The sequence below is a fragment of the Pelophylax lessonae genome (genome assembly GCF_965119305.1).
Source record: "Pelophylax lessonae genome assembly, chromosome: 2".
Classification (NCBI taxonomy): Eukaryota; Metazoa; Chordata; class Amphibia; order Anura; family Ranidae; genus Pelophylax; species Pelophylax lessonae.
Window position 1 is genome coordinate 17,229,051 of NC_138769.1, and position 26,388 is coordinate 17,255,438.

The following is a 26,388-nucleotide window of genomic DNA, read 5'->3' on the forward strand; positions in this document are numbered from 1 at the left end:
ACTGTAAATTCTTGTGAGCGCTGAAGATCGTTATGGGGTGAGGAGAACCTTCCAAAAGATGACGCCATTCTTCCAGCGCCAATTTGATTGCGAGAAGTTCCCGGTCGCCGATGGCATAATTTCTCTCTGCCTGAGAAAATTTTTTGGAAAAGAACGCACATGGTTGACGTTTCTTCTCAAAGAGTTGAAGAAGAACAGCTCCCACCCCAACTGAAGAAGCGTCCACTTCAATAAAGAATGCATCCCCAGGATTAGATCTCCTCAAGAGAGGCCCAGAGACAAAGGCCTGTTTCAGATCATGAAACGCAGCGACAGCTTCGGGGGGCCAGACTTTGGCATTAGCACCCTTCTTGGTCAAGGTGATAATAGGTGCGGCAATGGAAGAGTAACTCCTTATGAACTGCCTATAGTAATTTGTGAAGCCAAGAAAGCGCTGTGTGTCCTTAAGACTAGCAGGAAGGGGCCAGTTGGTAATGGCTAAGACCTTCCCAGGATCCATACGAAGGCCCAAACTTGAGACAAAGCATCCTAGAAATAGGACCTCAGAACATTCAAAGGTGCATTTCTCCAGCTTGGCATAGAGATTATTCTCTCTAAGGCGCTGGAGTACAGTGCGGACATGGTTTCTGTGGACACGCAGATTTTCCGAAAAGATCAAAATGTCATCCAGATAGATGACAACAAACTGGTACAGCAGGTCCCTGAAGATTTCATTGACAAAGTTTTGAAACACAGCTGGGGCATTACACAGCCCAAAAGGCATGAGCAGGTATTCATAGTGACCGTCCCGAGTGTTAAACGCAGTCTTCCATTCATCACCTTCTCGAATTCTAATGGGGTTGTATGCCCCTCTGAGATCCAACTTGGTGAAAATGGAGGCACCCTTCAACCTATCGAATAGTTCGGATATTAAGGTTAAGGGGTATCGGTTCTTAATAGTAACAGCGTTTAAGCCTCGATAATCAATGCAAGGTCTCAAGGTACCATCCTTCTTGGCGACAAAAAAGAACCCTGCTCCTGCAGGCGATGAGGATTTCTGGATGAAACCTTTCTCAAGATTCTCTGCGACATACTCAGACATGGCCTTGGTCTCAGGGATGGACAATGGGTAGGTACGACCCCTGGGGAGAGTTGCCCCGGGAACAATGTCAATGGTGCAGTCAAAAGACCTGTGGGGAGGAAGCACTTCAGCTGATTTCTTACAGAACCCATCCTGGTAATCGCTGTATGCAGTGGGAAGGTCAGAAGATACCGATGTGGTAGCAACCGGAAGTCTCTCCTTAGAGGTCACCTTGGAAAGACATGACAAGAAACATGAGGGGCCCCAAGCCAGGATCTGCCCAGAGACCCAGTCCACATGGGGAGAGTGGAGCTGTAGCCAAGGAAGGCCCAATACAATGGGAGTAGAGGCTTTGGGCAGAATGAGAAAGGATATCCACTCTTGGTGGAGAATCCCTACTGACATCCTAATGGGTAGTGTCTGGAAGCGAATCGGGCCCCCTGGAAGAACAGTGCCATCAATAGCCGAGACTACCAACGGCGTAGAAAGGGGTGGAAGGGTGAGCTTCATAGAAGAAGCAGTTCTCCAGTCCATAAAGTTGCCGGCAGCCCCGGAATCCAGATATGCAAGGGTCGATTGGGGAGAAGTGCTTACATGAAGGGACACCGGAAGAAGAAGACGGGAAGGTGATGTTTCTGGGTCCAATACTCCACCTTCCAAATGTATTAGACCCGAGCGTTTCCCAGACGAAGCGAACAGGAGTCATGAAAATTGCCCTTTCCTCCACAATAGAGGCACAAGCCCAAAGTTCTGCACCTAGCACGTTCCTCGGGGGTTAGTCTGGTCCGGCCCAGCTGCATGGTTTCCTCAGGCAGAGGATGCTCCACGGAACGAAGAGAGGGGAGCTCAGACTGGCTAGGTCCCAGGGAGTGTTGGCGTCTTTTTTCTATGGACCTCTCCTGACAACGAATATCGATCTGGTTACATAAGGAGATGACATCGTCCAGACTGACAGGGATGGTTCTTCCCGCTAATTCGTCCTTCACTCGTTCAGAGAGACCCTGCAAAAAAGGTACTGACCAGGGCCTCATTGTTCCAGCTCAACTCAGCTGAGAGGATACGGAACTGAAGAGCATATTGTCCCACTGAACGGGATTCTTGGCGGAGACGTAAAAGAGCACTTGCCGCTGAAGAAACCCGAGCCGGCTCCTCAAAGATATTACGAAAGAGCTTCAGGAAGTCGGTTGGAAACTACCGGATCATTCCTCTCCCATAGGGGAGCAGCCCAGGCTACAGCCTCACCGGAAAGGAGGGAAATAATATAGGTTACCTTTCCCGGATCAGACCGGAAGTTTTGCGGCTGAAGCTCAAAATGGATGGTGCATTGGCTAAGAAACCCCCTGCAGGCCTTGGAGTCTCCAGAAAAACGGATTGGAGGAGGTAGATTCAGTGAATGCGAATCTGTGACTGGCGCGACAGGCCCAGCCACTGGTTGCTCTTGGGGTTGCGGATTTGAGGTTCCCAACGAGGTCTGAAGCTGTTTGAAGCGGGAAGACAGCTCCTGCAGGAATTGCATCACCTGAGTCTGATTAGCTTCTTGCGTCTCGAGTCTGCAAACTAAGCCCTGTAATGAATCGTCTGGAGGGTGCGGCACGTCGGCTGGGTTTATGGCTGTTCAAACTGTCAGGTCACCTGTGGCCAGGTGACGACTGCACCCTGGTGGAGGCAGGGGTGCAGCGCAAGGTAGTGAACCCGATAGACTGCTGCGGATGGACCGGAACGTGATCCCAAGATTCCCCAGGGCGCGGAGTCTAAGACCCAGCAGGTGTTCACCAAGGCCTCTAGTGGTGAGGATGGACTTGGCTGCAGCTGGGCCCAGGTCGCGGCCCCTGGGTTTACCAGACGAGGGTAAATCAAGGGACAAGCCAAAAGGTCAGGGTAACAGGCAAACAGGAATAGTCAGAGACAAGCCAAAGTCGGTACACAGAAAAGTAGATCAAGCACACGGCAAACAGGAAACAAACACTGTTGAACAGCAAAGCAGACCTGCAGTGCACTGGTTAATATAGACTTCCTGTGATGACCTGGGCGGGGCAGGAACAGGAAGTAGAGGTGATAAAAAGGAACCAGAAATGCAGTCTGACCTCTAATACAGACATGAAGGGACAGGTAAGCTTGCCAACACTATTGCAAGTCCATGACAGCTTCAGACCTCATTTGACGGGGCTTCACAGTGCAGATGGACAATGACCCGAAGCATACTGCGAAAGCAACCAAACCGCTTAAGGGAAAGAAGTGGAATGTTATGCAATGGCCAAGTTAATCACCTGACCTGAATCCCATTGAGCATGCATTTCACTTGCTGAAGACAAAACTGAAGGGAAAATGCCCCAAGAACAAGCAGGAACTGAAGACAGTTGCAGTAGAGCCTGGCAGAGCATCACCAGGGATGAAATCCAGCGTCTGGTGATGTCTATGCATTCCAGACTTCAGGCTGTAATTGATTGCAAAGGATTTGCAACCAAGTATTAAAAAGTGAAAGTTTGATTTATGATTGTTAATCTGTCCCATTACTTTTGGTCCCTTAAAAAGTGTGAGGCACATATACAAACTGTTGTAATTCCTCCACCGTTCACCTGATTTGGATGTAAATACCCTCAAATTAAAGCTGAAAGTCTGCAGTTAAAGCACATCTTGTTTGTTTTATTTCAAATCCATTGTGGTGGTGTATAGAGCCAAAAAGATTAGAATTATTTCAAATCCATTGTGGTGGTGTATAGAGCCAAAAAGATTAGAATTGTGTCGATGTCCCAATATTTATGGACCTGTCTGTGTGTGTATATACAGTGCCTTGCGAAAGTATTCGGCCCCCTTAAACTTTGCGACCTTTTGCCACATTTCAGACTTCAAACATAAAGATATAAAACTGGTATTTTTTGTGAAGAATCAACAAGTGGGACACAATCATGAAGTGGAACGAAATTTATTTGATATTTCAAACTTTTTTAACAAATAAAAAACTGAAAAATTGGGCGTGCAAAATTATTCAGCCCCCTTAAGTTAATACTTTGTAGCGCCACCTTTTGCTGCAATTACAGCTGTAAGTCGCTTGGGGTATGTCTCTATCAGTTTTGCACATCGAGACACTGAAATTTTTGCCCATTCCTCCTTGCAAAACAGCTCGATTTCAGTGAGGTTGGAGAGTGTTTGTGAACAGCAGTTTTCAGTTCTTTCCACAGATTCTCGGTTGGATTCAGGTCTTGACTTTGACTTGGCCATTCTAATGCCTGGATATGTTTGTCAACCATTCCATTGTAGATTTTGCTTTATGTTTTGGATCATTGTCTTGTTGGAAGACAAATCTCCATCCCAGTCTCAGGTCTTTTGCAGACTCCATCAGGTTTTCTTCCAGAATGGTCCTGTATTTGGCTCCATCCATCTTCCCATCAATTTTAACCATCTTCCCTGTCCCTGCTGAAGAAAAGCAGGCCCAAACCATGATGCTGCCACCACCATGTTTGACAGTGGGGATGGTGTGTTCAGGGTGATGAGCTGTGTTGCTTTTAAACCAAACATAACGTTTTGCATTGTTGCCAAAAAGTTTGATTTTGGTTTCATCTAACCAGAGCCCCTTCTTCCACATGTTTGGTGTCTCCCAGGCGGCTTGTGGCAAACTTTAAACAACACTTTTTTTGGATATCTTTAAGAAATGGCTTTCTTCTTGCCACTCTTCCATAAAGGGCAGATTTGTGCAGTATACGACTGATTGTTGTCCTATGGACAGAGTCTCCCAACTCAGCTGTAGATCTCCGCAGTTCATCCAGAGTGATCATGGGCCTCTTGGCTGCATCTCTGATCAGTCTTCTCCTTGTATGAGCTGAAAGTTTAGAGGGGCGGCCAGGTCTTCGTAGATTTGCAGTGGTCTGATACTCCTTCCATTTCAATATTATCGCTTGCACAGTGCTCCTTGGGATGTTTAAGGCTTGGGAAATCTTTTTGTATCCAAATCCAGCTTTAAACTTCTCAACAACAGTATCTCGGACCCAAAGTTTGAAATATCCAATAAATTTCATTCCACTTCATGATTGTGTCCCACTTGTTGATTCTTCACAAAAAATTACAGTTTTATATCTTTATGTTTGAAGCCTGAAATGTGGCAAAAGGTCGCAAAGTTCAAGGGGGTCGAATACTTTCGCAAGGCACGATAGATAGATAGATAGATAGATAGATAGATAGATAGATAGATAGATAGATAGATAGATAGATAGATAGATAGATAGATAGATAGATAGATAGATAGATAGATAGATAGATAGATAGATAGATAGATAGATAGATAGATAGATAGATAGATAGATAGATAGATACACACACACATATCTTTCACACAGACTATATAATAAAACACTGACTTTTGTTTTTTCTAGAATAGATTTTTTTTTTTTTGTGCACCGGTCCTGGAGGTACTGCAATACCAGGTCGATGCGTGGAGTGGACAGAGCAAGCTCTTCTTCCATCTAGATTTTGAGATTTTTTTCTATTATATGGTAAAAAAAAGTGCTAATTAAATACCACAAAAAAAAAAGCTTTATCACTCTTAAAAAAATGATATAAAATGTTATTTGGGTACAGTAGTTTTGCATGTAATTGTCATTCAAAGTATGACCGTGCTTGTAAAACAACCTATTCAGTTTAAAATAGAGATGAAAGGCACAACATCACAACATTCCCAGTGAATGGCTACGTGGGGGGGTTGTCTGGACAAGTCTAATCATTACAATGAAGCCCCGTACACACGTACCGATCGTCGGCATACAAACGTCGGCGGACGAAAGATCTGCCAATTGTATGCGTGTTAGTATGGTGCCTCCGACAGATGTCTGCGCACAATCCGCGGACAAAAGTCTTTCTTGCAAACATGAAAATTTTTGTCTGCAGACACCAGAACGGACGATTGTTCGCCTGTCAGTACAGAATTCGGCCGACAGACCGCAGATTTGCAAGACTGGGCATGCTCAGAAAATAAAAAACACAGGGAAAGTTAACCATTACATGACATCACTTCTGCAGTCAGCTGAAGTCTGCAGACAAAATTCTTGTGCTGTCCTTGTGCTGTCTTTGCACTTTTCAACAGACACCGACATCCCGGGGAGAAAAGACGAACATTTGTATGCCGACGATCGGTACGTGTGTACGGGGCTTGACAGTAGATTTCACAGAGTTCCCAGCATAGCTAGAGAACTGACCATGATGTGCTCTCCTGCTTAGGGTGGTCAGTTTTTAATAGGAAAGCAGAGGGACTGGCAGGAACACCAGGGATTTCACACAAAGGAAGCAATACAAAGAGAACAGGAGACTCTCATACAAGTAAGGTCAGTATTTTTTAATGTCAAAGCGGTACATTGTTTTGCATGGAAATCTGTTGCTTTATATGGTAGGCCTGTAATTCTTAGGAATAAAACAGTAAAAGTGAATAAAAATGATTAATAAATTATTAATAAAAATAGAAAGGAATAAAAAACAGTATAAGTGCAGGCAGGGCACTGGACAAAGCACTAGAGACAAAACTGAGGTGAAATGGTTTGATACAGTAATGAAATCCTAACAGGTTACAATGTATCATGTCATGCTTTGTGTACCTTTTTTTTAACTTTCTGCCCAGTTTCGCCCCCTCTGTGTCTCGGCTCTCGGAGGGAAGGGAACCTGGAAGACGGATCTTGGTGTTCTAACAGATTCTGCAACCGGAAGTGACGTTCGGAAAGAAAAAAAAACTTACTGCGCATGCGTTCCAACATGGCCGCTATGCGCTCCAAAAGCTTTCCTAATGTGACAGAACATGAAGCAGAGGACATCTTCTTACATCCACCCAAGTCTAATTTATTTTACCAGTAAACTGACCTTTTAGACTGAATAACAGTATTCCATTTCTATTATTATTGTATTCTAGTAAGTATAGCGAGAAATCTGCAGGTAGAAGGTGGCGAAGGCCATCTTGGTACACCCGGCACTGCTCAGCGACAAACTGATTATGTAATGTTGGAATGCTGCCAATGACCCCTTAGTCTTGTATTTTTTTTTTTTTTTTTAAGCCCCGGTTCACACTAGGGCGACCTGTGAGGCGACCTGGTCGCCTCACAGGTCGCCGAAGGTCGCCTCCCATAGAGAAGCTGCGGACCCGTTCTAATAGGAGCGACACAAGTCGCTCCGACCTAGAAAAAGGGTCCGGAGCTTCTTTGGGGCGACCAGGAGGCGACCGCCATAGACTTCAATGTTATGAAGTCCGTGGCGGGCGCTCCGAGGTCGCGGCGCGCTGCTCGCACCGCGATCTCGGAGGTCGCCTTTGGAAGTTGCGTCGCGGTAGTGTGAACCGGCGCTTAAGGCATTGTCTTTTGTTTGTTTTTTTTTTACACTTTTTGTAGCTGCTGACTTTTAACAAACACAAAAAATGAGTGGAACTCCGCTTTAAGTATTCCGCCACTCGCAATTTTTCTCATTTTCTTTTTAAGCGCTTGCCTTGCCCTTTTTTTTTTAATTTGGAAAATCACAGCATTCCTCAACAAAACGTATACTTCACACTATCCTCCTGGCTTGCAAATAGAGCACCGCTGCTCTGGCCCTCAGGCTTCAGTCCCTGTCTGTCTCTCCTGCAGACAACTCTGAAGGCCCGTACACACGTACCGATCGTCGGCCGAAAAGCTTCGGCCGACAACCGATCTGCCGATTGTAGGCTTGTTAGTATGATGCTTTGAACAGCCGACAGCGCACTTTCGGCCGAACAGAATCGGTCTTGCAAGCATTAAAATTTTTGTATGCCAACACCAGAACGGCCGATTGTTCGCCAGTCAGTACAGAATTCGGCCGACAGACAGCAGATTTGCAAGACTGGGCATGCTCAGAAAAGAAAAAACACAGGGAAAGTTAACCATCACATGACATCACTTCTGCAGTCGGCGGACAAAATTCGTGTGCAGTCTTTTGCACTTTTCAGCAGACACGACAGCCCTGGACAAAAGACGGCCGATCGGTCGGCCGACGATCGGTACGTGTGTACGGGGCTTGAGGCACGCTATGGTGCACACATGCACTTCTGGTTGTTCCCTTGCAGTCAGACCCCTTGCGGAAGGAGGAGCTCTGAACTAATTCTGGTTGTTCACAAAACCTGGACCCAGGATTGGAGACTTTAGCCTTCCTAAGTCTTTACAAAGCCTCTTAGCCCCTCGACCCAAGCCAGGTTTTACCAATCTCTAAGGAAACTGAAAATTCAGTTTCATCTGAATTGAACAAACACTCTGCAGCCCCTCAACCTCAGTATTGTATTAGCTGTGGAAAACTAAAGGGCTTTGTTCTTCTTAATTAAAAAAAAAAAAACAAGTCCCATGCAGTTCTATGCATAGCAGGATTGAGGCAGGAAGAGGTTTGAACAGCAATATAAACAAAACAGGTGGGCATTTACCACATTGCTGTCAATGTAATATTGTAAGCATGGGAGGGCAGAGGTGACCTCATCAGCGTGGGGATTCTCCTTCATTGTCCAATCAGCAGGCTGAAGTTAAGTCTGTTGAATAAAAAAATGAGGGTATTGACGTGACTATTCTGTACTGTAGGGGAGTCTCACAAGACTGGCCAAGTAGTAATACACATGTTTTGGCATAACTACTTCAAATAATCTCCTATCTTCACTCTGCACACTCTACAAGATCTCTCATTTCTTCCAGCACCAGGTTGGCTACAGGTTGACTTCTAAATGAGCACAGCTTAATTCTCCATAGTGGGCACAGCCCCATTCTCCATAGCAGGCACAGCTCCATTCTTCATAGTGGGCACAGCTTAATTCTCCATAGTGGGCACAGCCCCATTCTCCATAGCAGGCACAGCTCCATTCTTCATAGTGGGCACAGCTTAATTCTCCATAGCGGGCACAGCCCCATTCTCCATAGCAGGAACAGCTCCATTCTTCATAGTGGGCACAGCTTAATTATCCATAGCGGGCACAGCCCCATTCTCCATAGCAGGCACAGCTCCATTCTCCATAGCAGGCACAGCTCCATTCTCCATAGTGGGCACAGCCCCATTCTCCATAGCAGGAACAGCTCCATTCTTCATAGTGGGCACAGCTTAATTCTCCATAGCGGGCACAGCCCCATTCTCCATAGCGGGCACAGCCCCATTCTCCATAGCGGGCACAGCCCCATTCTCCATAGCAGGCACAGCTTAATTCTCCATAGTGGGCACAGCTCCATTCTCCATAGCAGGCACAGCCCCATTCTCCATAGTGGGCACAGCCCCATTCTCCATAGCAGGAACAGCTCCATTCTTCATAGTGGGCACAGCCCCATTCTCCATAGCGGGCACAGCCCCATTCTCCATAGTGGGCACAGCCCCATTCTCCATAGCAGGAACAGCTCCATTCTTCATAGTGGGCACAGCTTAATTCTCCATAGCGGGCACAGCCCCATTCTCCATAGCGGGCACAGCCCCATTCTCCATAGCGGGCACAGCCCCATTCTCCATAGCAGGCACAGCTTAATTCTCCATAGCGGGCACTGCTCCATTCTCCATAGCAGGCACAGCCCCATTCTCCATAGTGGGCACAGCCCCATTCTCCATAGCAGGAACAGCTCCATTCTTCATAGTGGGCACAGCCCCATTCTCCATAGCAGGCACAGCCCCATTCTCCATAGTGGGCACAGCCCCATTCTCCATAGCAGGAACAGCTCCATTCTTCATAGTGGGCACAGCCCCATTCTCCATAGCAGGCACAGCTCCATTCTCCATAGTGGGCACAGCCCCATTCTCCATAGCAGGAACAGCTCCATTCTTCATAGTGGGCACAGCCCCATTCTCCATAGCGGGCACAGCCCCATTCTCCATAGCGGGCACAGCCCCATTCTCCATAGCAGGCACAGCTTAATTCTCCATAGCGGGCACAGCTCCATTCTCCATAGCAGGCACAGCCCCATTCTCCATAGCAGGCACAGCTCCATTCTCCATAGTGGGCACAGCCCCATTCTCCATAGCGGGCACAGCTCCATTCTCCATAGTGGGCACAGCTCCATTCTCTATGCCATTTAATGGAATTTCTTCTGGGATCCCATTCCTCCTCTCTGTCCTGGAACGTATCTGAGAATATAAAACACAGTATAACAATTCAGGTGACAGCTCATAAATTTACTGACTGTCCCTGGTCAGGTGACTATGGGGGGGCTGATGGGTTTAAGGCAAGTTGGTGGCTCCCTAAGACATTCATCCTTTAGTCATACACTCATTGTCCCTATAAAGGCAGTGGTGGCAAACCTTGGCACCCCAGATGTTTTGGAATTACATTTCCCATGATGCTCAACTACACTGCAGAGTGCATGAACATCATGGGAAATGTAGTTCCAAAACATCTGGGTTGCCAAGGGTCGCCATCACTGCTATAAGGGGTCTCCTCATGTATGAGCAACAATATTGTTCGGACCCCAAACACAGTAAATGACCCCCAGTTGTTGGGGGGGGGGGGGTGTGTAAGAGTCATAGATTGCAGTAAAAAGCCGTGGGGAATCAATATGGGAAGAAATAATCGGAAGGAAATTTTCTGTATTAATTGCTGAATCAGAAGATAAAAAATAAGAAAATTGTGTCCTTTGTAGAATCAATATTTCAGAATTGTATACTTTATTTAGGAGTCTGTCATTAGCAGGGGCTTGGCTTCCAATCACGGTGTCCCAAAGGAAAATTTAGATGAGCCCACCCACTCAAACCTCTATGTGGCATCTGGCCAAGTCAGCAATGACCATATTGTTACTAATCTTGCTGTACATTAGGTCTATATTGGGGACAGGTAGCACAGCTGTCGGCATAGAGAGTACTCCATCTGTTCTGGTTATAGAAGTGTTTAGAAAAGGAAGGGGTAACATTGCAGGGAAGGGGTAACATTGCAGGGAATTTACTTTAAAAGTAGGTTTAAAGTCAGAAGGCTTTATATCTTCATGCATTGGACTGCATGCGGTGTGAACTGGCCCTAAGGCTTTGGTGCAGCCTTAAAGTGGTTCTAGAGTCACACAGCTGTGGGCTATGGTGGCACATGGATGCCACATACAAGGAGGATGTGTGTCATGTACAGATAACAAGTTAGCATTGCCACCTGCTCTGCAAGGTCCAGTAATGCTATAATTGGACAAGCATGGCAGAGGCAGAGTTATATTGTCACCCTCCACATACAGTCAGGTCCATAAATATTGGGACATCGACACAATTCTAATCTTTTTGGCTCTATACACCACCACAATGGATTTGAATTGAAACAAACAAGCTGTGCTTTAACTGCAGACTTTCAGCTTTAATTTGAGGGTATATACATCCAAATCAGGTGAACGGTGTAGGAATTACAACAGTTTGTATATGTGCCTCTCACTTTATAAGGGACCAAAAGTAATGGGACAAATTAACAATCATAAATCAAACTTTCACTTTTTAATACTTGGTTGCAAATCCTTTGCAGTCAATTACAGCCTGAAGTCTGGAACGCATAGACATCACCAGACGCTGGGTTTCCTCCCTGGTGATGCTCTGCCAGGCCTCTACTGCAACTGTCTTCAGTTCCTGCTTGTTCTTGGGGCATTTTCCCTTCAGTTTTGTCTTCAGCAAGTGAAATGCATGCTCAATCGGATTCAGGTCAGGTGATTGACTTGGCCATTGCTTAACATTCCAATTCTTTCCCTTAAAAAAAACTCTTTGGTTGCTTTCGCAGTATGCTTCGGGTCATTGTCCATCTGCACTGTGAAGCGCCATCCAATGAGTTCTGAAGCATTTGGCTGAATATGAGCAGATAATATTGCCTGAAACACTTCAGAATTCATCCTGCTGCTTTTGTCAGCAGTCACATCATCAATAAATACAAGAGAACCAGTTCCATTGGCAGCCATACATGCCCACGCCATGACACTACCACCACCATGCTTCACTGATGAGGTGGTATGCTTTGGATCATGAGCAGTTCCCTTCCTTCTCCATACTCTTCTCTTCCCATCACTCTGGTACAAGTTGATCTTGGTCTCATCTGTCCATAGGATGTTGTTCCAGAACTGTGAAGGCTTTTTTAGATGTTGTTTGGCAAACTCTAATCTGGCCTTCCTGTTTTTGAGGCTCACCAATGGTTTACATCTTGTGGTGAACCCTCTGTATTCACTCTGGTGAAGTCTTCTCTTGATTGTTGACTTTGACACACATACACCTACCTCCTGGAGAGTGTTCTTGATCTGGCCAACTGTTGTGAAGGGTGTTTTCTTCACCAGGGAAAGAATTCTTCGGTCATCCACCACAGTTGTTTTCCGTGGTCTTCCGGGTCTTTTGGTGTTGCTGAGCTCACCGGTGCGTTCTTTCTTTTTAAGGATGTTCCAAGCAGTTGATTTGGCCACACCTCCTAATGTTTTTGCTATCTCTCTGATGGGTTTGTTTTGTTTTTTCAGCCTAATGACGGCTTGCTTCACTGATAGTGACAGCTCTTTGGATCTCATATTGAGAGTTGACAGCAACATATTCCAAATGCAAATAGCACACTTGAAATTCCCTCAAATTAAAGCTGAAAGTCTGCAGTTAAAGCACATCTTGTTTGTTTCATTTCAAATTCATTGTGGTGGTGTATAGATCCAAAAAGATTAGAATTGTGTCATGTCCCAATATTTATGGACCTGACTGTATTTCAAGGCCTAATAGGCATAACATATACTCACATAATACAATTCTTCTTCTTGTAGCCCTGCATGTCCTCACACATTTTGCAGGCCATTCATAAATTGCAAGCTGCTGTTATTTAGTCTGAGCTACATAATGCAGCAGAGAGAACTCTGATTGGAGGAAAATGGTTATGTGACTTTGACAGGTCACATGGCCTGGCTACAGAGGAGGAGAATGTCATTTATAACCAAGATGTGCTATATATCATTGTAGAATGAACCTGGTTTGATGTAATTTAAAAACAGATCTCTTAGTACATTCAGTGTTAGCTCACAGCCAGAAAATGGCAATATTTGTTTATGCATCCACTGACTTACTGCCCTTAAAGTGATTGTAAAGTCATTTGGTATATTGCAATAAAATGATTGTACAATTTTCTCTTTTTATTCTTGTCATGTCTATGGCTGTAACATCTCAATAAAATCGGATTTGATTTTTCTTCTTTCCTCTCTTCTTCTCCTCCTCCTCCTCTCTCCTTTCTGGTTCTCTTCTCCCTGTCTTTTCAGATATCTATTCTCCATTAAGTGTTTTTTTGGAAGTTTTCCATATTTTGGGATTACTACCCGGATTTACACTACAACATACCAGCCTGTTAGCATTAACCACTTTAGGACTGAAAGGATTTGCCCCCTTCCTGACCAGGCCATATTTTGCGATTCGGCACTGCGTTACTTTAACGGACAATTGCACGGTCACGCAACGCTGTACCATAATTAAATTTACGTCTTTTTTTTTCTCACAAACAGAGCTTTCTTTTGGTAGTATTTTATCACCTGTGCAATTTTTATTTTTTGCGCTATAAACAAAAAAAAAGAGCGACAATTTAAAAAAAAAAAAAAAACTCAATATTTTTCACATTCTGCTATATGACATTCCAAAAAAAAAAAATCAAAAAAAAAAAAAAAATCAAAATTTAACATTTTAGGCCAATTTGTTTTCTGCTACATATTTTTGGTAAGAAAAAAAAAAATCGCAATAAGCATATTTTGATTGGTTTGCGCAAAAGTTATTGCGTCTACTAACTACGGGAAAGATTTATAATTTTTATTGTTTTTTTTTTTTTTTTACTAGTAATGGCGGCGATCTGCAATTTTTTTGTGGGGCTGCGACATTGCAGCGGACAGATCGGACCCCTGACTGACATTGACACTTTTGGGGGGGACCAGTGACATTACTACAGTAATTAGTGCTAAAACTATGCACTGTTACTGTAATAATGACACTGGCAGGGAAGGGGTTAACCCTGTGGGTGATCAATGGGTTAAATGTGAGCCTAGGGGAGTGATTCTAAAATGACCATAGAGACATGTGATCCTATATAGAAGGATCACAGGCGCTCTGTGATCATTCCAGGGAGAAGAACGGTCAGCTGTGTTTACAGCAACTGACCGTTCTCTCTCAGCGGGGAACCATTGCAGGTGTCAGGCGCCAATTGGAGCCACCTGACATACGCATCGGCTTCCCTGCTGCCAAGTGGGGGTGGAACTGCGCCGGAGCGCGCTTGCCCCCTAGCGTCCCGCGCGCGACCGGCGTACCCCTACGTCGGTTTGTGCAGGAGAGCCACCCTGCCATAGTATATATGCGGCGGGTGGTCGGGAAGTGGTTAAGGGATGATTCCCCCTACTTCCCAGTGTACATTACAGCTGATATTTGCCAGGTCCTCTACTTTTTGATAGTTAGTTCCGGTCATCTTCTTTGGTTTTTTTCTTTTTACATGAATCCTTTGCAATTGTAACTCATTGACACTAGATCCTTTGTATATTTCCTATATTGCATGTGTATGTATAATTGAAATCTGTCTCTTTCTCATTTTATTTTACAATAAAAATGTAAATGTGAAAACAAAAAGTGATTGTAAAGTCAGAAGGTATTCTTATCTTAATACATTCTATGCATTAAGATAAAAAGCCTTCTGTGTGCAGCAGCCCCCCCCCCTCCCCCTAAAACTTACCTAAGCCCATCTCTATCCAGCGATGTCCACCAGTGAATCGGCTGTCTGGGACTCTCCCTCCTGATTGGCTGAGACGCCATTGGCTCCCGCTGCTGTCAATCAAACTCAGTTAATCTGGATAGAGAGGGGGGCAGAACCACAGCTCTGTGTCTGAATGGATAGACAGAGCTGCAGCTTGGCACGGGTGCCCCCATAGCAAGCTGCTTGCTGTGGGGGCACTGGACAGGAGGGAGGGGCCGGGAGCAGAGAAGAGGAGGATCGGGGCTGCTCTGTGCAAATCCAACTGCACAGAGGAGGGAAATGTAACATTTGTTTTATTTTTCTATTAAAAAAGACTTTAGTGTATAATTTTGTAAAATATTTTTGCTCTTAACATCATGGAGTCTGTCTGGGATGACATGAAGAGACAGAAGGATTTGAGGCAGAAGACATCCACAGAATATCTGTGCTTGGCTCTCCAAGATGTACATAGAACAACCTAGCTGCCGATTTCCTTCAAAAACTGTGTGCAAGCGTCCCTAAAAGAAGGCAAAGGGTGGTCACACCAAATAATTATTTCATCTGGATTTCTCCGCTGTTCATTTACTTTCCATTTTATTAATTGATAAAAATAAACTAATAACAGTTCTATTTCTGAAAGCATTTACACACCTGCCTAAAATGATTGCAGATAGATAGATAGATAGATAGATAGATAGATAGATAGATAGATAGATAGATAGATAGATAGATAGATAGATAGATAGATAGATAGATAGATAGATAGATAGATAGATAGATACAGTGGGTACGGAAAGTATTCAGACCCCCTTAAATTTTCCACTCTTTGTTATATTGCAGCCATTTGCTAAAATCATTTAAGTTCATTCTTCTTCCTCATGAATGTACACATAGCACCCCATACTGACAGAAAAACACAGAATTGTTGACATTGTTGCAGATTTATTAAAAAAGAAAAACTGAAATATCACATGGTCCTAAGTATTCAGACCCTTTGCTCAGTATTTAGTAGAAGCCCCCTTTTGATCTAATACAGCCAGGATTCTTTTTGGGAAAGATGCAACAAGTCTTTCACACCTGGATTTGGGGATCCTCTGCCATTCCTCCTTGCAGATCTTCTCCAGTTCTGTCAGGTTGGATGGTAAACGTTGGTGGACAGCCATTTTTAGGTCTCTCCAGAGATGCTCAATTGGGTTTAAGTCAGGGCTCTGGCTGGGCCATTCAAGAACAATCACGGAGTTGTTGTGAAGCCACTCCTTCATTATTTTAGCTGTGTGCTTAGGGTCATTGTCTTGTTGGAAGGTAAACCTTCGGCCCAGTCTGAGGTCCAGAGCACTCTGGAGAAGGTTTTTGTCCAGGATATCCCTGTACTTGTCCGCATTCATCTTTCCCTCGATTGCAACCAGTCGTCCTGTCCCTGCAGCTTAAAAACTCCCCCACAGCATGATGCTTCCACCACCATGCTTCACTGTTGGAACTGTATTGGACAGGTGATGAGCAGTGCCTGGTTTTCTCCACACATACCGCTTAGAATTAAGGCCAAAAAGTTCTATTTTGGTCTCATCAAACCAGAGAATCTTATTTCTCACCATCTTGGAGTCCTTCAGGTGTTTTTTTAGCAAACTCCATGCGGGCTTTCATGTGTCTTACACTGAGGAGAGGCTTCCGTCGGGCCACTCTGCCATAAAGCCCCGATTGGTGGAGGGCTACAGTGATGGTTGACTTTCTACAACTTTCTCCCATCTCCTGATTGCATCTCTGGAGCTCAGCCACAGTGATCTTTGGGTTCTTCTTTACCTCTCTCACCAAGGCTCTTCTCCCCCGATAGCTCCGTTTGGCCGGACGGCCAGCTCTAGGAAGGATTCTGGTCATCCCAAACGTCTTCCATTTGAGGATTATGGAGGCCACTGTGCTCTTAGGAACCTTAAGTGCAGCAGAAATCTTTTTGTAACCTTGGCCAGATCTGTGCCTTGCCACAATTCTGTCTCTGAGCTCTTCAGGCAGTTCCTTTGACCTCATGATTCTCATTTGCTCTGACATGCATTGTGATCTGGAAGGTCTTATATAGACAGGTGTGTGGCTTTCCTAATCAAGTCCAATCAGTATAATCAAACACAGCTGGACTCAAATGAAGGTGTAGAACCATCTCAAGGATGATCAGAAGAAATGGAAAGCACCTGAGTTAAATATATGAGTGTCACAGCAAAGGGTCTGAATACTTAGGACCATGTGATATTTCAGTTTTTCTTTTTTAATAAATCTGCAACAATGTCAACAATTCTGTGTTTTTCTGTCAGTATGGGGTGCTATGTGTACATTCATGAGGAAGAAGAATGAACCTAAATGATTTTAGCAAATGGCTGCAATATAACAAAGAGTGAAAAATGTAAGGGGGTCTGAATACTTTCCGTACCCACTGTAGATAGATAGATAGATAGATAGATAGATAGATAGATAGATAGATAGATAGATAGATAGATAGATAGATAGATAGATAGATAGATAGATAGATAGATACACGTGATACTACTCACCAGATATACGACGATGCCTAAAATCACCACTGCTGATATTCCACCAACAATGAGACCAACAATGAGATCCGTAGGCATTCTAGAAGATTCAACATCTGTGAGAAAGTATACACAATGTAAAATATGGGAGATTTTATATACATATATTACACACACATACACAATGCATCAGTTGGTCGGTATGGTCGGTGGTCATGTGACATCTCACCTGTATAATCCTCCATCAGGAGAGCAGAGAAGAGACAACATGACACAATGTTACTATTCTGTGTCACCCCCCCCCCCCCACTATGACCCCCAGAGAAGAGGAGACAGGATGACCCCAATCTATAACACCCCGATACATGGAATATAACATGACCCCCCATAGTCACCAATACCTTCTGCTTCCAGCATTCTGATGAACATCGGATCATTGATCAGCCGGTATTCCCGGATCTCCTCACTGACCGGGTTTGTGATTCTGACCCGGAATCTCCTCTCGGCGTCATCTCTCTGCACACTGGGGATAATCAGCGTCCTATTGTCATCTATCAGCCGGTATCTTTCAGGGAGAGGCTCCCCGTCCACCTCCCAGGTCACAGCGCTCTCTTCTCCAGAGAACTGGACGCTCACAGCCATCTCCTCACCCAGCCGGCTGCCATTACTGGTGATGGTGGAGATGAGAACCGGATCTGGAATGATCAGAAGAAAAAAGGTCACCAACACACAGCCCAGATACATGACAGAGAGCTAGCTCTTGTAAATAGACTGATTATTAGTCATGTGATCTGTAGCTTCTCCCCATGTACATACATTACTCATTAAAATGAGCGTCACTTCATCTCCCCCCCCCCCCCCCCCATAGAGTACAATGCAGTGTGTAGAGAAGCGGTATATATGGACTCTTACCCAGTACACGGATCTCTGTAGAGGAAAGTGTAATTATTGAGTGACTGTTATACTCTGTACTATACACACAGGAGTCTCCCTTCCCAGCCTCGGTCAGCTTCCAGCAGCCGCTCCCTGTGTCCAGGTGAAGTCTGGACTTGTAGTCGTTCCTGGTGTACAGACCATCACAGTGAAGGTCCAATAAAGGATCCACTTTCCCTCCACATTGTCTGTACAGCTCAAGCACACCTTCAGCCTGAGGACACTTCATATTACAGCGAGTGATCTCTGATCCGCTCCGTATGTACACCGTTCCCCATGTCAGCAATGGGCACATAATCATATACAGGAGACCTAACAAAAGAGAAAAATATATCACTAGAGGTAGAATATCTGAATCTGTTGTTTCTGAAAGTTGTTCTGTAATATAACCAGAGCGGAGGTGCTATAAAGTGATGAGGACCAGAAGGACCAGTTCCCTTTTCCCTGCTAGATGGGTCCGTGCTTCATACAGTGACTCAATGGGCATCCACTCTTCAGATGTAAATATGTACAAAATATCTAGAGTTTTATGTATGGTCAGATACGGCATACAACCCTTATCTAAAACTACCCATCAACACAGCTGGATTCAGTATCTTCATACAAGATTGGAGGAATATGAGGATAGGGCATTACATGGTGCACAAGTTTGATAAGTTTGCAAATGTTCTTCCTAAAATACCCAAATAAAATGAAATATTCCCTCATTGTTGGGATTGTTGTTCACCTCTATGTGTTTTTTTAGTGCATTTTGCAGTTTGCAGAAATGTACTACAGTCCATTTACCATGGTTTCCTATGGTACACGTTCACATCTATGCGTTTTTCATCCAGTGCGTTTTTGGAAAGGGTCGGGGACTTTTTTTCCCACAGCAGATTGCGTTTTGCATGTAACAGACTGGAGTCGCACCTGGAGTGTTGCGTTTTTTTTATGCATTTTTACATGTGTTTTGCATCTTTTTATCTCCATAACACACAGTGTATAGCTGGTTAAGGAATGGGCCGGGAAGCCGGCCGCCTCATCCTTAACAACCAATGAGTCGTCAACTGTCAGCGGGCTTTCCCACTGACAGCTGAATATAAAAATGTTAGATCTGCACATGTGCAGTAGTGACATCAATCCAGCTGATCTGCGGAAAAGCTGGCGTGACGTCAACACTGCGCATGTTCAGATTGTCGAAGGGATTATCCAACGATCTGCAGTAATCTACGAGACGCCGGTACAGGGCTGGCAGCTTGAATGATCAAAACAGCATTGGTGGGATGGAGTCTTCAGGCCTGTGTCTGGGCTTTGCTGATGGCCTACAGGTGGTCAGTATCATTATAAGCCAGATCTGAGGATAGCGAAGAGCAGTTGCTACGGTTTTGAAAGCCCTGTCAAGAGAGCTGTGAGTTCCTGTTGGAGAATGCCGCCCTTGTGAGGGGGGTGATTCCTTGCCCATGGACTGGTAGGGTTGGCCAGCTACAAGAGTCTGGGAGACAGAAGAAGCTGAAAAAGTGAGTCCAGGGGGCTGGAGGGAATACAGATGTTTCTGGAGGGAGCAAGCTTGAGGTGTGGGAAAATACTATCAAGAGGCCATGTGGGGCCTGGACAGCAAAGTGCTGTCACCTAGGCTGAGAGAACCTGAAAAGCAATTGGTCTGGGAGACCAAACCAATTAGAGAACCAGGGGGCACAGCATTATATGTTAATAAAGGAGAGCAGGGCCGGCCCTACCATGGGTCCTGCTGGGTCCATTGGACCCAGGCAGCACTTGGAGAGGGGCAGCAAATTGACTCCCATGATTTTCTTTCCAGCAGTTTTGTGTGTCATCAGTTTGTGGCGCGTTACGGGCGGCATTTCCCCATCTCATCCTGCCGGCCGTAGTGCAAACTGATGAGTATGAGGAAGTGGAGCGTCTCCTCCGGGGAACGTCCCTCATGTGATTGTGGTGTGCGCAATGGCGTCAGATATAAGGGCACTCCATCTCACGCAGGGCAGGCTGGATCTTCTAGGGCAGTGAGCGCGGCAGACATAGGAGTGACAGGAGGACTGAGGACAGACAGTAAGTGTTTGGTGGGCTGGTCCAATGGTGAGTTATCAAAGACGATAAACAGTATATATAATATTTTCTAAATTTAAAATTTATATAAAAAAATGGATGTAGGGGCCTTTTGTTGGGCGTGATTTATTTATTTATTTTTTTTTGGGGGGGCGGGGGCAGCATTTTATTCTTAGACCCAGGCAGCACAATGTCTCTCTGAAGTAGATATTGGGTGTTTCTATCAGAAATTATTCTCCAGTGGACTGTACCAAAACACTTTCACATCACCATCGACTTCAGGGCTAAGGAAGGGAGAAAAGACTGGAAAAACACTTGCAGCAGCACTTCAGGAAGAGGAAGCAACTCTGGTAAAAATAAAGGAAACAGACGGTGCTTCTAAGTGCAGCAGTTAGGAATTTTTATTCATAAGAAAATGGTTAAAAAAAAAAAAAAACTTACAAGTAGGGTTGCCCCGATACTAAGCATTTGCACGAGGATGGGACATGTGCAAATGTTCCGATACCTGGAATCGATACCTTTGGGCTTGGTTCTTTAAGCTGTCAGCAGGATTTCCCTGCCAACAGCTGAAATGTAAAGAAAAGAATGCCGGCAAATATTGGTTGTTAAGGAGCGGGGCCGCCGCGTCCCTAACAACCAATAACAGTTATGCTGTCCAAGTGTTCGTGAGAGCCAGGGTTTGCAGCAGCAATGTCCTCCAACACACCCCCAGGATTTCACCAGCAGGAACTGAATAAGACCCTGTGGGAGGTGTCCAAGAGATACCAGAACCTGAGTTCTGTGGGGTTCCGGGGGTTACAGTTCAGTGTGGTAGGAGGAAAGTATATGTGTGTGCAGTGGCGGTCGGCCCATAGGGGGCGCCGGGGTGCCACCCCCCCCCCGAAAGAAAAGAGGTACATTTTCAGCCACTAGGGGCGGCGGACCTAGTGGTGGGTATGGGGGGGGGGGTTTTGACCCCACGTGAGCCGAATAGAGGCGCCGATTGGCGGCCCTCTGGGGGAGTGTCGGGGAGCAGAGCAATGCGCCCTGACACTCTCCACTTTACTGGACTCTGATTGGTCCAGACTCCAGCCTGGACCAATCACAGGAGAACATCCCGGGACGGTCAGTTGGTCACGTGACGCGTGGGGGCAGTGCACCGCCTCGGCGTCACGTCCTTCCCGCCCGCCGTCGCAGAGAGAGGGGAGCCGCGTGAGGAGTCAGACGAACTTCACTGGATCCAGCCGGAAGCCGCCCGAAGCAGTCTCGCACCGGCCGCTGGAAGAAGCTGACCGTCTGACGTGAGGTGACCGGAGGACCGTGACGTTCGTCTCCGGCGTGAAGGTAAGTGAAGGCACTGGGACCGGCTGCACTAGCGCTGGCAAGTGGCAATAAATGGAGCCATGGAGGATGGTGCTGGATGGTAGAGTGCTGCGGGAGGTGCATGCATGGCTGCACTGTGCACAGTGCAGCCATGCATGCACCTCCCGCAGCACTCTACCATCCAGCACCATCCTCCATCCATTGCCACTTGCCAGCCCACTAGCCCAGTACTGTCTGCTTTGAAGGGGGCACGCACGCTGATCTCTGCATTGAAAGGGGGCATTATACTGGTCGCTACATTGAGAGGCATTATACTGGTCGCTACATTGAGAGGCATGTACGCTGGTCGCTGCATTGAGGGGCATGTACGCTGGTCGCTACATTGAGGGGCATGTACGCTGGTCGCTACATTGAGGGGCATGTACGCTGGTCGCTACATTGAGGGGCATGTATGCTGGTCGCTACATTGAGGGGCATGTACGCTGGTCGCTACATTGAGGGGCATGTACGCTGGTCGCTACATTGAGGGGCATGTATGCTGGTCGCTACATTGAAAGGGGGCCTGTACGCTTGTCACTACATTGAAAGGGGGCCTGTACTGTGGGATTTGTGCTAGGGGGCCTGTACTGTGGGGTTTGTCCTAGGGGGCCTGTACTGTGGGATTTTTGCTAGGGGGCCTGTACTGTGGGATTTGTGCTAGGGGGCCTGTACTGGGGGATTAGTGCTAGGGGGTCTGTACTGTGGGGTTTGTGCTAGGGGGTCTGTACTGTGGGGTTTGTGCTAGGGGGTCTGTACTGTGGGGTTTGTGCTAGGGGGTCTGTACTGTGGGGTTTGTGCTAGGGGGTCTGTACTGTGGGGTTTGTGCCACTCTCAGTCAGTGTATCCCATAATAGGCTGTCTCTTACAGTATATCCCATAATAGGGCCCCTGCTCCCTATTATGGGATATACTAGTACTGATGGACCCCCTAATATGTGATACAGTGGGTACGGAAAGTATTCAGAACCCCTTAAATTTTTCACTCTTTGTTATATTGCAGCCATTTGCTAAAATCATTTAGGTTCATTCTTCTTCCTCATGAATGTACACATAGCACCCCATACTGACAGAAAAACACAGAATTTTTGACATTGTTGCAGATTTATTAAAAAAGAAAAACTGAAATATCACATGGTCCTAAGTATTCAGACCCTTTGCTCAGTATTTAGTAGAAGCCCCATTTTGATCTAATACAGCCAGGAGTCTTTTTGGGAAAGATGCAACAAGTCTTTCACACCTGGATTTGGGGATCCTCTGCCATTCCTCCTTGCAGATCCTCTCCAGTTCTGTCAGGTTGGATGGTAAACATTGGTGGACAGCCATTTTTAGGTCTCTCCAGAGATGCTCAATTGGGTTTAAGTCAGGGCTCTGGCTGGGCCATTCAAGAACAGTCACAGAGTTGTTGTGAAGCCACTCCTTTGTTATTTTAGCTTTGTACTTAGGGTCATTGTCTTGTTGGAAGGTAAACCTTTGGCCCAGTCTGAGGTCCAGAGCACTCTGGAGAAGGTTTTTGTCCAGGATATCCCTGTACTTGGCCGCATTCATCTTTCCCTCGATTGCAACCAGTCGTCCTGTCCCTGCAGCTGAAAAAAAAACCCACAGCATGATGCTGCCACCACCATGCTTCACCGTTGGGACTGTATTGGACAGGTGATGAGCAGTGCCTGATTTTCTCCACACATACCGCTTAGAATTAAGGCCAAAAAGTTCTATTTTGGTCTCATCAGACCAGAGAATCTTATTTCTCACCATCTTGGAGTCCTTCAGGTGTTTTTTAGCAAACTCCATGCGGGCTTTCATGTGTTTTACACTGAGGAGAGGCTTCCGTCGGGCCACTCTGCCATAAAGCCCCGACTGGTGGAGGGCTGCAGTGATGGTTGACTTTCTACAACTTTCTCCCATCTCCTGACTGCATCTCTGGAGCTCAGCCACAGTGATCTTTGGGTTCTTCTTTACCTCTCTCACCAAGGCTCTTCTCCCCCGATAGCTCAGTTTGGCCGGACGGCCAGCTCTAGGAAGGGTTCTGGTCGTCCCAAACGTCTTACATTTGAGGATTATGGAGGCCACTGTGCTCTTAGGAACCTTAAGTGCAGCAGAAATCTTTTTGTAACCTTGGCCAGATCTGTGCCTTGCCACAATTCTGTCTCTGAGCTCTTCAGGCAGTTCCTTTGACCTCATGATTCTCATTTGCTCTGACATGCATTGGGATCTGGAAGGTCTTATATAGACAGGTGTGTGGCTTTCCTAATCAAGTCCAATCAGTATAATCAAACACAGCTGGACTCAAATGAAGGTGTAGAACCATCTCAAGGATGATCAGAAGAAATGGAAAGCACCTGAGTTAAATATATGAGTGTCACAGCAAAGGGTCTGAATACTTAGGACCATGTGATATTTCAGTTTTTCTTTTTTAATAAATCTGCAACAATGTCAACAATTCTGTGTTTTTCTGTCAGTATGGGGTGCTATGTGTACATTCATGAGGAAGAAGAATGAACCTAAATGATTTTAGCAAATGGCTGCAATATAACAAAGAGTGAAAAATTTAAGGGGGTCTGAATACTTTCCGTACCCACTGTATATTGGGAGAATTTGTTCATGCAAGCAAAATACAGGGGGCAAAATGGGTGGAGTCTATAAGGGGTGGGGCTTCTGAGAAATGTGAGGGGTCAAAATAGAAGGGCGGGGTCTTGCGCCCCCCCATCTTAAAAAACTTCACTAGCCGCCACTGTGTGTGTGTGGGGGGGGGGGGTGTGGCACTGCTGCAGAGGGAACTGGCTGCATGTGTGGCTTGGGTGCTCAGCGGTGGGAGACATTGCTCTCCATGCATGTCCTTCTTACCCAACTGCCTGCAGCTTTGTGCGGCCTACGTGCCCTGAGCCAGCACTGTATGATCGGGAATTAAGACAGGACTGTGCACTCCTCTCTGCCCTGCACTCTTCAGGGGAAACTTTCATCACTGCTGTGTGAGTTCTGCAGGCTCTGCACACACAAACCTTCCCATAGACAAGTACTGGGCTGGGTGCACAGGAGCAAGAGGCATGGAACAGAGGGGCAAGAGGCATGGAACAGAGGGGCAAGAGGCATGGAACAATGGCAAGAGGCATGGAACAGAGAGGCAAGAGGCATGGAACAATGGCAAGAGGCATGAAACAATCACAGCACACTTCTAGGGGCTTTCTGGAGCAGCAGATCAGTTCTGATGCCAGGCTTTGATTGTCCCTGACAGATGGGGGTTGTTACCTGTGCGAAGGAATGTAATGAACACTGTGATGAATTAGGCAAAATGTCTATTTTCCTATGTCTACCGAGTGGAAGTCCGTATGACACCCGCTGCCATCCGCATCCGATCCTGTCCGTGAAATCCGGACGGATGGAAACCCTATTTTCCATCCGTCCAGGTGATCGGATCGGATGAGAGCGGACCGCCTATTCTCTATTCCCCCATAGAGAGTAGGGAGGCTCTGACACCTCCCTCTCCGCACACAGATATATATATATATATTGGTGATCGGTATCAGTGAGTACTTTACATTCTAAAATTTATCGGTACTCGGATTTGGTGTAAGATAGTCAATCAGCATAGTGCAGGGGAGTCAAAGTGGCGTTCCTCCAGAACCTGAAAAAACATGCTTGTGGTGCCATTATTTCTTATCCCCCCCAAATGCAAGATAGTTGTTCCATGTTTTGTTGCACGGCAGAACGCAATACGCACTTGGCTCAGTGTCAAAAAAAATAAATAAATAAAAATCTGTCGTGCAGGTGTGAGTGGGTCCTTTGTGACATGTATAAAAAAAAAAAAAAAAGTAAACAGTGGGGTGGGCTTAACCACTTAAGCCCCGGAAGATTTTACCCCCATTCCGACCAGGGGGTATTTTGCGATTCGGCACTGCGTGACTTTAACGGACAATTGCGCGGTCGTGCAACACTGTACCTAAACGAATTTGGCGTCCTTTTTTTCCCACAAACAGAGCTTTCTTTTGGTGGTATTTGATCACCTGTGCGATTTTTTGATCACGCGCTATAAACAAAAAAAGAGCGTCAATTTTGCAAAAATAACAATATTTTTCACATTTTTTTATATGAAATTCCCCCCCAAAAAAATGTAAAAATCAACATTTTTTAACATTTTCGGCCAATTTGTTTTATGCTACCTATGTTTGGTAAAAAAAATCGCAAAAAGCGTATTTTGATTGGTTTGCGCAAAAGTTATCGCGTTTACTAACAAAGGGAAAGATTTTTGTCATTTTTGTTGGTTTTTTTTTAACGCGTAATGGCGGCGATCTGCGATTTTTTTTGCGGTACTGCGACATTGCGGCGGACAGATCGGACCCTTGACTGACATTTTTGACACTTTTGGGGTTACCAGTGACATTTCTACAGTAATCAGTGCTATATATATGCACTGTTACTGTAAAAATACACTGGTAGTGAAGGGGTTAACTTTATTTGGGAGGGAGGGGCTGTGTGTGTCCCTAGGGGCGTGCTTTCTACTGTGATTGGCTGTGGCTTCAGCTGTAAGGACACTGATCAACGGATCTACATAGTAGATCCATGTGATCAGTGTCTTTGCAGCGAGGAGAATGACAGGCAGCTTGTTTACACAAGCTACCTGACATTCTCCCTCTCCCCCGCCGATCGCCGAGTGGCCGGCGGACATCGGGTCCGCTGGTCACACGCGCGGGGGGGGGTCCATGACCACGCGGGAGCGCGCCTACGGGGGCGCGCGCTCGCTCCCTAGACCCTCACAAGCAAGCAACGTAGCCCTACGTTAGTTTGCCTGTGAGGGGCTGACCGCCGACGTAGATAGTCGTGCGGCGGTCGGCAAGTGGTTAAACATGCATTGCATTCTACTGCCCCTGCATGCTAAAACTGAATGCTTTAGCATGTGG

The 26,388-nt window shown here is 45.9% G+C and overlaps 1 protein-coding gene across 1 annotated transcript in view; it reads right to left on the reverse strand.

Moving 5' to 3' along the window:
• Nucleotides 1–4,280: 4,280 nt before the first annotated feature.
• LOC309547921 (uncharacterized protein) overlaps nucleotides 4,281–26,388 on the reverse strand; it is a gene marked incomplete at its 3' end in the record, with an annotated part of 293,350 nt that continues 271,242 nt past the window's right edge. Inside the window, exons 4-6 of the mRNA XM_082247920.1 lie at nucleotides 17,584–17,877; nucleotides 4,393–4,474; nucleotides 4,281–4,287 (exon numbers count right to left, since the gene is read on the reverse strand). Coding sequence (XP_082104046.1) covers nucleotides 4,281–4,287; nucleotides 4,393–4,474; nucleotides 17,584–17,877 — 383 coding nt within the window. The remainder of the gene's footprint in view (nucleotides 4,288–4,392; nucleotides 4,475–17,583; nucleotides 17,878–26,388) is intronic.